Raw genomic sequence first — 12,904 nt, forward strand, 5'->3', positions numbered from 1 at the left:
CCTCTTTCTTCTTCCTCTTCTCTCCCTCCTTGCCGTCTCCTTAGTGTCTCCTCCTCCATTTTTGTTCTTCTTAAAGCTTGATTTTCCAAGCTTTCTCCTCCCCAAAACCCATAGACCCCTTCACAAAAAATTTAGCCCACACCATAAGGAAGCTTTAGATACCCATTAGAAGAAGAAAGATTAAAGTTTGAAGTGGGTCACAAGAGGTTAGTGCACTAATCCTCTTCTTCTCTTTATTAAACATGAAAAGCATGTTTAGCTAAGCATAAATACCATTAAAACAAAAAGAAAATCTAGAGGAAAGAACCCTTGAATTTTTGGCAGCCATGGAACTTGAAATTTATTGCTTTTAAGTGATGAAAAATGGTTCTATGAGAATGTGTAATTAGTCGAAATGTTTGGGTGTTTGATTGTGTAGTGTTTGTGTAAATTTGAAACTTTGAAAACTAGGGTTTGTGTAAATGTTGAGGACTTTGTGTAAAATGTTGAAATTGATCTATTGGGATGAGATTGTTGCTTATAGAAGTGTATTGCATGCAAATTGAAGTAAGGAAGTTGGAGGAGGTTGAGTTTTGGAAGTGTCAATTTTCTGCAGGTTGTGTTTGTTGAGGGCAGTGTACATTTTAGGCCATAAATAAAATTGTGTGACCCCAATTGGTATGAGGCCAATTGGAGGTGAAACTAGACCCAAAATAGCCCATTTTCCATGAAGAAACCATGCCCAAATTCTGTCCAAAACTTGACCTAAATACTGTCCAAATTCAGATTTCCCTGCAACCCAACCCAGAAAATGACCAAATGAACAGTACGTGTTCATTTGGTCATAACTCTCTCTATACTGGTCCAAATAACCTAAAATTTTAACCATGGAAAGTTTAGACATAGGGCTACACTTTTCATGAAGACCACTTAACCCAGTTTTGCCTTTAACAAATTCAAATTGTTAGCACAAGTTGGGTCACTGAAACTGCCAACCCAGAAAATGACCAAATGAACAGTACGTGTTCATTTGGTCATAACTCTCTATACTGGTCCAAATAACCTAAAATTTTAACCATGGAAAGTTTAGACATAGGGCTACACTTTTCATGAGGACCACTTAACCCAGTTTTGCCTTTAACAAATTCAAATTGTTAGCACAAGTTGGGTCACTGAAACTGCCAACCCAGAAAATGACCAAATGAACAGTACGTGTTCATTTGGTCATAACTCTCTCCATACTGGTCCAAATGACCTAAAATTTTACCCATGGAAAGTTTAGACATAGGGCTACACTTTTCATGAAGACCACTTAACCCAGTTTTGCCTTTAACCAATTCAAATTATTAGCACAAGTTGGGTCACTGAAACTGCCAACCCAGAAAATGACCAAAATACTGTTCCTTTGGTATGCTTGACCAGTTTTGGCAAAAATGCCATAACTTGGTCTCCAAAGCTGTAAATTGAGTGAAACTAGTGCCAAAAGTTTTATAAGACATAGCACAACAATTTTTATGTTTTGACCAAGCTCTAGAAACCATTGCATCCTAGGGAAAATATTAGCCAAAGTTAGGAATTGAAATCTAGAAAATGTTAAGTTGAACCCAGAATGCCATTTGATACCTGTGTGTTCATTTGGCCATAACTCCCACTAGGAAATTCCATTTGAGATTTGCCAATATGATGTAGAAACATGATACTTAGGGATACAATATTGATTTAGACACCTTTGCCAAATTCTAAGTGTAAAGACACTAAAAAGAGGGTCAAACATACTGCCCTGAAGTTGATTTTTGCCCTTATAGGACTGAGAGTCCAGGTTAATACATTGACCATAACTCACTATACCAAGCTTGAAAAATTATGAAATTGTACCTGGGAGTCCCTAAGACATAGAGGAACATATCTTGTGAAGGAACGTAAGTCTAAAAATGACCATAAAATGATCAAATGACTGGTCAAAGTTTATTGACTAGAAATTGTAAATTCTGGACAGCTTAGAGGCAAAGGGATCAGTTATGGTATTTTGACCATAACTTGAGTTCTATAACTCCAAATTCAGTGATTCAAAAACTGAAATTCAAGTTTAAACATAGAGGAACAATTGTTATGAAGGAAGTGTGACTAAATAGACATCCTAACCTAGTCAAATTTCTAGATAAAGATAACACATCAACATGAACCTAAAGAAAGGTTTATGGGAAAAATGCTATATATAATAATTAAAATACTCATAAGGATAATTAAATATTAAAAATGATATGAATATGTAAATTGGGACTAATGTCCCATTAATATGAAATTAATGGTACCAATGAACAGTACTAGGAAATAGTAATGATGAATAGTGCTAAAATAATTAAAAATGTTTAATTGCCCATAGTATACCTAGACTTATTTATTTAGTTTGGATAAATTGGTATACCAATTAGGGACCACAGATAGCGATCGCTTATAGAGCAAATCATGAACCGACAATATATGTCCGATATGATTGTTCTACAGCTATATGCCTACTTCATCGCCATTGTGCCTACTTTATTTCGGCTTTACAAGCTCGACAATGGGTCCGCGTTCGATACCGCCTCGTGCACATGGATGTATCTGGTAGACATATGGTCGTCTAACCCGTATACTCCCGTGTATCCAGCTTTTATAATTTGTTATAGGATTCTTGGGCATTGATAATAATTAATTAATACTGAATATACAATAAGTAAACAGGAAAGACCCCAATAATTTTAATTGATTCCAAAGTGTAAAAAAAATGTAAAAGACCCAGAATTTATGATTTGTAAATATTATTTCAATTGTTTTATTATTATTATTATAAATTATGCACCACTAAGCATTATGCTTATCGCGTTGGTTTTCCATCGCGTAGGGTATCAAGATCGCCACCGCCACAAGAGTATTCGGACAGAGTTTTGACCAGATCTGCCACCGATCAGAGTCACCTCATCAGTCTTTTGTATTTTGGTAGGGCCCATGTGTAGCCTAGTATTTTGGTTCATTATGTCTAGTCATTATGTAATTACTAGTTTATGATGTATTTTATTTTGGACTTGAAATGAAAACTTATAATTTATTATCTATGAATTTCAATATGAATGCAATAGATGACACTTCATTTTGAGATCTCATAAATAGTTGCGAATGATATGATAAAAGAGAATATGATATGGAAATATGTGAGATGACTATGAATATGTTAACAGGTGATAGTGGAACCCGCCAGATGCTAATAAAACAGAGGAGGATCTGTTCGGGTCTTCACAAAAATAAGATATAAAAAAAAAAAAAAAATTTCTACACGTAAATTACCTGATTTAAAGGACATTAAAATTTACAATAGACATGACAAGACAAGATAGGGTGCTCCGGCACCGAATGTGGCACTTCTTGCTCGGCTATACAATAGACGGGTAAGGGGCGTCACACTAATAACAATCAATTTTAATCAGCTATAAAAATTAGTTGCTGTTAGCAATTAATTCAAAAATTAGTTGCAAATAAAAAAAAAATTGAGCAGAATTTTTTTGAAGGAAAAATTTAGCAACCAATTTGTTATTGGTTGTAAAAATCGATTGTTCTTAGCAACCGATAAGAAATTAATTACGAATAACAATCGATTTTAGTAATTGATTACAAATTGATTGCTAATTTTAGTGTCAATTAAAATAATTCTTTAATTTAATAACTGACTCCCTAAATCGATTGCTGTTCGTAATCGATTTTAGCAATCGATTTCTTAATCGGTTGCTAACAGTAACAAATTTTAATAATCAATTTCTTAACCGATTGCTAAGAGCAACCAATTTTAAAATCATAGCTAATTATATATTTAAGCAACCAATTATAAATTAATTGCTATTAGTAATTGATTTTAGCAATCAATTATAAATTTATTGCTAATAGCAACCGATTTTAGTAACTAATTATAAATAAATTGTTAATAACAATAAATTTAGCAATCGATTTTAAATCAGTTGTAAATTTTTAAAAATTAACTATTTTATTAAAGAAAAAAAAAGAATCAAAAATTGATTGTAAAATTAATTATTAATAGTAATTGATTTCAATTAATTGTAATAATTAATTATAAAACTGATTTTTTTTATAGTGATTTTATTTTTTTAATAAATTAATTTTTGAAATGAAATTTATATAATTAATGAATTATATGTCAATTTCTCTTATTCTACCTCATTGAGAAGATACGTGTATGTATATAGCTTTAAGTCCTAACAGTATGAATATTGGCTAGCTCGATTCTATCTGTTAGCTGAGAAATTATACTCTATGGCATGCATTTATGTTTGATTGGTGAAATTATGGAAGAATGCTATAAATTTGATTTCAGAATACATCATTGCTGTCAGTGGAAGTTGGGTGTGACATTTTTATGAAACAATTCTACCAGTTAATGAACCTATTTAATTAATATAAATAGATTAATAAATTATATATTTTAATTGAACCTCTAAATTAAATTTCTATGTTCATAATTAGGTGAATTCACAATGAGAATCTAGTTTTGAGGGCTTAGATTTGGAATTTGAATTATGCAAGGAGATAGAAGCAAGGTGGATAAAGACGTGTGAGGTGTGAATGAGGAAAAATTATATAATGAAATTAATGTATGTACAATAATTTCATTATAATTATTGATTATGACAGATTTCAGTTCTACTATAATAAATAATTATAATTAAATCATTGTATGTATAATGGTTACGCTAAATAAAAACTTATGATTGAGGGTATAAAAATATTTTAACTCTTGGCTAAAGGTAAAATAAAAAATTCAAGGAGAATTATTTAGTTAATAAAATTAAAATTAAAATATAATAATAGATTAAAATATAAAAATTAATTAATAAATATTAATAATATTGGAGGTCGAGTGTAATTTAATAATAGCTAAAAATATAGACACTCGGAATCCACTCTCCTTTCCCCATATATATATATATATATATATATATATATATATAAAATAAAAATAATAATAATTATAGATTGAATAATAATTTTCTGTAATGTGAATGAATAATAAATTTAATTATTGTAGGTAACTGTACTGAATATAATTTTATTTTAATTAAGACTCATAAAAATGAATGATTAGAAAGTAGAGTAGGGCATGATGAGTGTCGGTGCGCATGATGAGAGGGCATGATGAGTAGGGCATACCTATAGTGTCGGTGCGCATGATGAGTAGGGTAAGGTTAAAACGAGTAAGAAAAAGATTGCTTTAGTTGAGACACTGCATCATATATATTTACATCACCTATTTCGTCGCCATACCAAATTCTTTTATGTTATCTTATTATTTATATAATATATTAATTAATCATTTCAAGAAATAAAAGAGTTTTGATTAATTTCAATAAAGAAACATAGATTCTTGAATAACTTTGGTTTGATAATTAGTTAAATTAAAATATTAATATTGTGTCTATTATTATGCTTATGGGTCCCTGCTGTCATTAAAAAACAGTATAGTACAGAGAAACACATTAATCATGCTCAGCTAGTCATTATTATTTTCCAGGACAGAAGCTGAACTTGCAGCTTTAATTGTAGATGCCACTACTAGTGCTTTAATTATAAATGCCACTACCAGTGCTGGAGCAAATTCTCATCGCTAATAAACACAAAGAAGAATTTCACCAGTTTTAGTTACATGGCTTTAATTACTGAGGCTTCTTCTTCTTCTTCTTATTCTTCTTCTTCTTCTTCAGAATGGAAATATGATGCATTCCTTAGTTTCCGAGGTGCAGACACCCGCAGAAGTTTTATCAGTTATCTATATGAACGGTTGTATCATGAGGGAATCAACACTTTCAAGGACGATAGAGAACTTGAGACAGGCCAAAGTATTTCGCAAGCACTTCCTAAAGCAATAGCAGAATCCAGAATCCTAATCATCATTTTTCTCGAAAAATTATGCTTGTTCAACATGGTGTTTGGATGAACTTGTACGAATTCTTGAATGCAAGGAAGCTGGGAGGCAAACAGTTTTGCCAATATTCTATGATGTAACTCCATCTCAAGTGCGAAAGCAGTCGGGGAATTTTGAAGAGGCATTTGCTGTCCATGAAGGAAGTTTCAAGGATAATATTGAGAAAGTGCAACAATGGAGAGCTGCAATGAGAGAAGTGGCTGATCTCTCGGGATGGGATCTGCAAGACAGGTCAGTGTAACTTCTGTTCCAATTTAATTTTAGATCCTGGTGCATATTGTTAAGAAATAACTTTCTTAGTCTATAGTTTATTCCTTTCAACAGCATATTATTCATTTTCCCTACTTGCAGCATGAATATAATCACCTGATATTTCCTTTTGCTTTTTATTCCAATATGATTCAGTGTCAGATTTTTTATGCTGCAGGGATGAGGCAGAGTTTATTCGTGAGATCGTTAAAGACATAATCAGCAAGTTGAGACCATTTAGCAGTGACATAACTAAGGGTCTCGTTGGAATGGAATTAAGATTGGAGAAAATGAGACTCTATCTGGATCTAGGGCAGTCAGATAAGGTTAAAATTATAGGTGTTTGGGGGATGGGAGGAGTAGGTAAAACAACTATTGCTAGTGTTGTCTACAAGCAAATGTATTCTCAATTTGAAGGTAGCATTTTTCTTGCAGATGTTAGAAAAGCTTCTGAAACACATGATGGTTTAGTTTCTTTGCAAAAAAAACTTTTATCTGCAATCTTAAATCGGGATTTAGAAATACATGATGTTCACAAGGGAACAGATGAGATAAGAAAGAGGCTATGTCATAAAAAGGTTTTGGTCATTCTTGATGATGTTAATGAGTTGCAGCATGTAGAGTGTTTAATTGGAAAGAGAGATGAAAACTGGTTTGGTGTGGGAAGCAGAATCATCATAACAACTAGAAATAAACATTTGTTGGCCCAACATGGAGTAGATAATGAATATATGGTTGACGGGTTGGATCATGAGGAAGCCCTTAAACTCTTTCATTTGAAAGCCTTTAAGAATGATCGTCCAACATATGATTATAAGGAGTTGTCTAACCAATTTGTAAGATATGCAAGTGGCCTCCCATTAGCTCTCGTTGTTTTAGGTTCATACTTATATGCTAAATCTAGGAAAGAATGGACGAGTGCATTGGATAGGCTGAGAGAAATACCCAATGAAGAAATTTCAAGAAAACTTCAAATAAGTTTTGATGGGTTAGATGCGACAGATAAGAAAATTTTCCTCGACATAGCATGTTTTTTCAATGGAATGAAGGAAAATTATGTGAAAAAAATATTGGACAGTTGCGAATTCTACCCAGACAGTGGGATAGGAGAGCTTATCAACAGATCTTTAATAAGTGTTTCAGATGAAAGTGTGTGGATGCATGATTTGCTTCGAGAAATGGGACAAAAAATTGTTCGTCAAGAATCCCCTATGGAACCAGGACAACGCAGTAGGATATGGCTTTATACAGATGTCCGTCATGTCTTCATTAATAATACAGTACGTAAATCGATTGTAATGTGACAGTACTTAGTTATTTAGAAGCCATCAACATAATTTAACTTTTTGGAAATTGTTTCTTCTTGTTTTTCTCTATTGTTAATTGTTGCCTTTGATGTTTAGGGATCAGAAGTAAATGAAGGCATAGTCTTGGATTTACCTGGTGAAAAGGGACAATTGATAAGAGCTAAAGGTTTCTCAAAGATGAAAAATCTAAGGATGCTCATTCTTCAAAATGCGCGCTTTTTTTGTGACATTGAATATCTTTCAAATGAATTAAGATATTTGGAATGGCATGAATATCCATTTAAATCACTGCCATCAACTTTTCAACCAAATAAACTTGTTGAGCTCCACTTGCAACACAGCAACTTGAAAAAATTATGGAAAGCAATAAAGGTGAGTATGTAAAGAGTGAGTATATATAAACATTAACTAGCCTCATTCTTTCATAGTTGAGTGTAACTCTTTATGTTTTGACAGCCTTTGCAGTTGCTGAAGATCATTGATCTTAGTTATTCTCAATGTTTAATCAAGACCCCAGACTTTAGAGATGTCCCAAATCTTGAGGTGTTGAATCTTGAAGGTTGTAAAAGCCTAGTTAAGGTGCACCAATCCATTGGATTATTGACAAGGTTGGTTTGTTTGAACATGGAAGGCTGCGAAAACTTAGTTACTCTTCCAAGTGGCAATTGGAATTTGAAGTCCCTCAAGATTCTTAATTTACGTGGCTGCTCGAAGCTTAGCAAACTACCCGAGGGGTTGGTGAGTATGACGAGTTTGGAGGAGCTTGATGTAGCTGGAGTTGGTTCTGGACAAGCGAAATTGGCTAAAGCATGGGATCTTCTAAGTAATTACTTACAGCCTACTAAGAGGAACGAAAATCTACTGGCTTTAGCTATCCCAAATTTACAAGCTCTAAGGAAACTGGATATGAGTTACTGCAACCTTTCACAAGTTCCAAATGATCTGAGCTGCTTGCGGTCATTGGTACAACTAAATTTAAGTGGAAATCATCTTTTGAGCATACCTTCAAGCATCATCCAACTTTCTAACCTTATAGATGTTGATTTTTCTAATTGCACAAGACTTGAGTCGTTGCCTTCTCTTCCATCTAATATTCAACGTCTAGATATGGAAAATTGCACTGCATTGCAAACACTTCCAAATATATTTGAAAAACACAATATCCAGAAGAGTTTTTACATCGGTTTCTCCAATTGCTCCAAATTGAATTACTTTCAAAGTAAAATTACTGTGGCATTTACATGGCTGAGGAGTTACTTGCTTTGGTTATATGAAATTCGGAAGCTACTGAAGGTACGGGATAGTATCCTAAGTGAAGAGTTCAGAGAAATTTGCTATGAAGAGTTCATAGAAATTTGCTATCAGGTCTGATCTCTCTCTCAAAATACTTGCGTTTTCTCCTCTCTCTCTGATCCCTCTTTCTCAAAATACTTGCGTTTTCTTCTCTCTCTCTCTCTCTCTCTCTCTCTCTCTCTCTCTCTCTCTCTCTTTTCATTTTACCATTTTTGCATTCTAATTTCTAAAACTTTACAAGCAACAATTTTGTTACAGAGATGCGGTAGTCCATACCCTCGACTCCCTGACTTCTATATATACGTACCCGGAAGTGTAATTCCTGATTGGTTCAGCAATCAGGGAGTCAAGAGCCCTTTGAGAATGCAACTACCTCCACATGAAAATTGGTGGAATATTGCGGGTTTTGCAGTTTGTGCTATTGTTGGGGAGAGAAGATGTCGTGAACCTATTTGTCGCATTGCAGTCAATGGTATAAGTGAGTGGCAATTCACAGTCCCCATTCCTGGAGATTCGAAAGTTGCATTGGATCACCTTAGCCTGTTCTTCATTGTAAGTCGCAAGCTAGATAGGCACAAGGAACTCAGTCCAACTGAGCTGGTTCTTGATTTCACAGAAGAGGAAATCAAGAAGTGTGGAATCCGTGTGGTATACGACGAAGAAATACAAGAGCTAATCCAATCCAACAAACCTTTGGAAAGTTTAAGTGTTTTAAGTGAAGAAGGGTAGAGGAAGACAAAGTCCCAAGAAGAAACAAGGAGAAAGGAAATAATAACCCAAGCAGTGCATTGATTCTTGAGAGGGACCCTCCAGAAAGAGGCTTCTAGGCGATTGATGAGTTTTCTTTTTTTTTTTTTTTTTTTAAAACGATTGTTTGAGTTGTTATAAGGTTTGATTGTAATCTTTTGCTTGGAGTTCATTTTCATGTTGCAATTGTTCAAATAGGAGCCATTTAAGCAATAGTCATTAATGTTGGAGGTGTAATCAACAGTAATTAAGAGATTTTAAATGGAAATGCAAAAGAGGTACTGAATTATAGACTGCTATCAGAAATTAGACTCTTATAGGATAAAGTTAGTTTAAATTTTAAATGGAAATGCATAAGAGGTACTGAATTATTTTTTGCAAATTTTGAACAAGCAAGCAAGGAGAGCTAAGTTCAGTTTTTATTCATCCAGAATGACTTAAATAGCCTGCGGGGGCAATTGTTTATATTAAAATAATTTATTTATTTATTAATTATTTTTAAACTTAAGAATTAATTAAGTTAATTTTTTATAAAATTAATTTAATTAATTTTATTTTATTAATTTAATTAATCTATGACCTAAGATAATTATTAAGTAAGGATTTGATCATTATCTGAGATGAGAAGGTTGATCGCAATTGCAAGCAATTTCAAAGAGCGAGCAAGTAATTGCAGAATGTGAAGAAAATGCTTTTCAGAGTCAGATATGTAGCAATGGGAAAACCCCAACCATTCAATATAATAATAACAATAACAGACTTCAATAATTTATTTATGTTTAATTTTATTTATCTTTTAATTTTTAAAACTTTGTATTTATTTTTAAAGTTTTATACTTAAATTTTCAGCAATTAATATTATTATTCAATTTGAAGTGAGATTTTTAATGAAAGTGCATTCAGTGCAATCAAATTTCTATAATTATTTAAAAAAAGTTAAAGAAGTATACCGTTGATATTTCTAGTATTTGACACGCCCGTATTTTTTAAACCGTTAACTAGTCAAATTGTTTCCTAAGCAAACAAGACCACCATGAACTAAGAAAACAACTACTTTATGGTGAAAAACGAAGTCAATATCTATCTGCAGATCACAAAAGAGACGCAAGAAGCCTAACAAATGCCACCGAAAAAAAACCAATTCCACACAAAATCAAACCAATTTCATAAATTGATGCCTATCTATTACAATAATCTATCTTCTTAAAAAATACATTGCCCTACCATCTCTTATAACAAAGAGACAAGAACTAGCAAAGAAAGATCCATAAGAGCAGTAAAACCAAAGTTTTAGTCTCAACCTTATGCCACCTGCACTACCCACCAATTCCATAATTCCACTCACCCATAAACTCTCACTATTACGACACCTATAGCACCTACAAACAAAATATATAAAGGTAGGCAATAAAAAAATCCATAGTATTATCAGCTTCAATTTGTTCTAAAAAGAATTTCACCATAGTATTATCATCCTCAGAAAAGGCAAGACCCAATTGCTTTCCTATTAATGAAGTTTGCAAAGCCACTTCCTTAGCATCAAATGGATAATCCACTGGATTAGTTGCAGCTTCCTCTTGCACATTAAGGAACATGTTTGGAGTATTGTTAGATGCAGTTCTAGAATGCAATTCGTTCTTTTATCTCCTCTGAAAATTTTTAGTGAAAGGGCCAATATGTCAAAAATTTTTGGTTGTATTGTTAAACTAATGATATGTGATTATATTACCTATGAATAAGTATTTTCACATTTGAGTAAAATTATTAAAATTTAGAAAATGACTTTCTTTTTTAAAAAAAAGAAAGTTATTTTTTAAAAAATGATTTAGTATTCCTTTTAATTAAGAAAATATTTTCTCTCGATTTATTTGCTTAGTTTTTTTAAAGGCTAAAAAATGTTAAAAATATTTTTAAAAAAATATTTTCTGTAAAACAATTGGAGCCTTAATTGCGTATTGCTGATCATGTTTAATTAACTCGCTACTCATAATAGTTTTTTTTTTTTTAATTTTTTAAAGTTATAAGTGTATACGAAATATCCAATTAATACTGTTCAAGATCATGTGAGAGAACTTATTACTACAACTTTAAATTATATATGTAAATATAATAAAATTATTAATTATGATTAAATACAAATTAATAAATTTTAACTTGGTGGTATTAAGTTTTAGTGAGTAATCATTATACTCCATCGTGCTTTCCTCTTTTTGCAGTTACAAAGCTATATTGGATTTTAGACCATAAAAATAATTAATTTTCTTCCTTTTCCATTTAGTAATTTTCACATTTCTATCCTTATAATTTTTTTTTTTTTTAAATTCAACACCTTTCTCACTTTCTTTTTTAGTTAAAAAGAGAGGCGAATCATGTTAATTAGGATTGTGATATGATATCTATGTGAAATAAGCATGCATATATGGGTGTGTGTGAACAACTTATATTATACAAGAGGAGAAATCTAATTCTCAATATTTAAAAGGATAATGCTAGTTCGCTAATATAACTAATGCATTCCTAATTGAAAATATAGTGTTTTATTATTAAACATGCTTATGATTTCTTTAATACCTCTTTATATTTATTTACTGCTTTCATGCTCATGTTAGATTTTTTTTTCATAATAATAAAAGTTAGAATTATATTATTTATTTTATTTAATTTATATTTTTAATTAAATTTATTTTTCATAATTGTTTGAAAAAATTAAATTTGAGATAAATTACACGAGCCTTTTAATCATAGGCCATTAATATATTTTAACTTTAGTAATTCATAATATTAAACATTTATTATAATTTTGAGTTAATAGCAATTTTATTTAATTTTTAGCAATTCAATTTTATTTTAAAAAAATTAAAGTGTTAATCATTATATGTAACAGCCAACATTTTTTTTCAAATTTATTATCATTATTATTATTGCTACTACTACTACTTTAAAGTGTTTATGTTTCGTTAATTAATAAAATGTAATCGATGTTTCATATGTCCTTGTGGATGAGGGCACTGAATGCAAGCTTTCTATTCACTGCTACATATCTTTTAATCACAATTGAAGCGATAAAATCATGGTCTAATCCATCTAAAGCACGTAAAAAGGTTGTTTGGACTGTTCCTCCTCTCTTGGGAAGCTGGGTACCAGTGCTATTTGTGGAATGCTTCGAGACATAAAAGGGGAATTTCATTGTATCTTTTCTTGTCCTATTGGATGTATGGACTCTAATTCTGCAGGGTTGTTTGCCATTCAAAAAGCCCTGGAGATCTCTGTATCTCTTCCTTTCATAAGGAATGATTTAATATGTCACACCCATTTCTAACCTATAAAAACTAGTGTAACCTAAGAAATTGACAGAGTTTCC

At 31.8% G+C, this 12,904-nt stretch overlaps 2 protein-coding genes across 2 annotated transcripts; both read left to right on the plus strand.

Annotated features, from left to right (window-relative positions):
- The first annotated feature begins 5,595 nt into the window (after window positions 1-5,595).
- On the plus strand, window positions 5,596-8,515 carry LOC110641709 (TMV resistance protein N). Its single transcript, XM_058135300.1, is given in 4 exon segments — window positions 5,596-5,929; window positions 5,931-6,178; window positions 6,375-7,875; window positions 7,960-8,515. Coding segments are annotated over 3 exon segments (1,635 nt in total). The 5' UTR covers window positions 5,596-5,668; the 3' UTR covers window positions 7,501-7,875; window positions 7,960-8,515.
- On the plus strand, window positions 7,681-9,525 carry LOC131172929 (disease resistance protein RUN1-like). Its single transcript, XM_058134558.1, has 3 exons — window positions 7,681-7,875; window positions 7,960-8,868; window positions 9,055-9,525. The coding sequence occupies exons 1-3, from the start codon at window positions 7,681-7,683 to the stop codon at window positions 9,523-9,525; spliced, it is 1,575 nt and encodes a 524-aa protein (XP_057990541.1).
- The last annotated feature ends 3,379 nt before the right edge of the window (window positions 9,526-12,904 follow it).

This window comes from Hevea brasiliensis, chromosome 14, assembly GCF_030052815.1.
Source record: "Hevea brasiliensis isolate MT/VB/25A 57/8 chromosome 14, ASM3005281v1, whole genome shotgun sequence".
In the NCBI taxonomy this organism is placed as follows: Eukaryota; Viridiplantae; Streptophyta; class Magnoliopsida; order Malpighiales; family Euphorbiaceae; genus Hevea; species Hevea brasiliensis.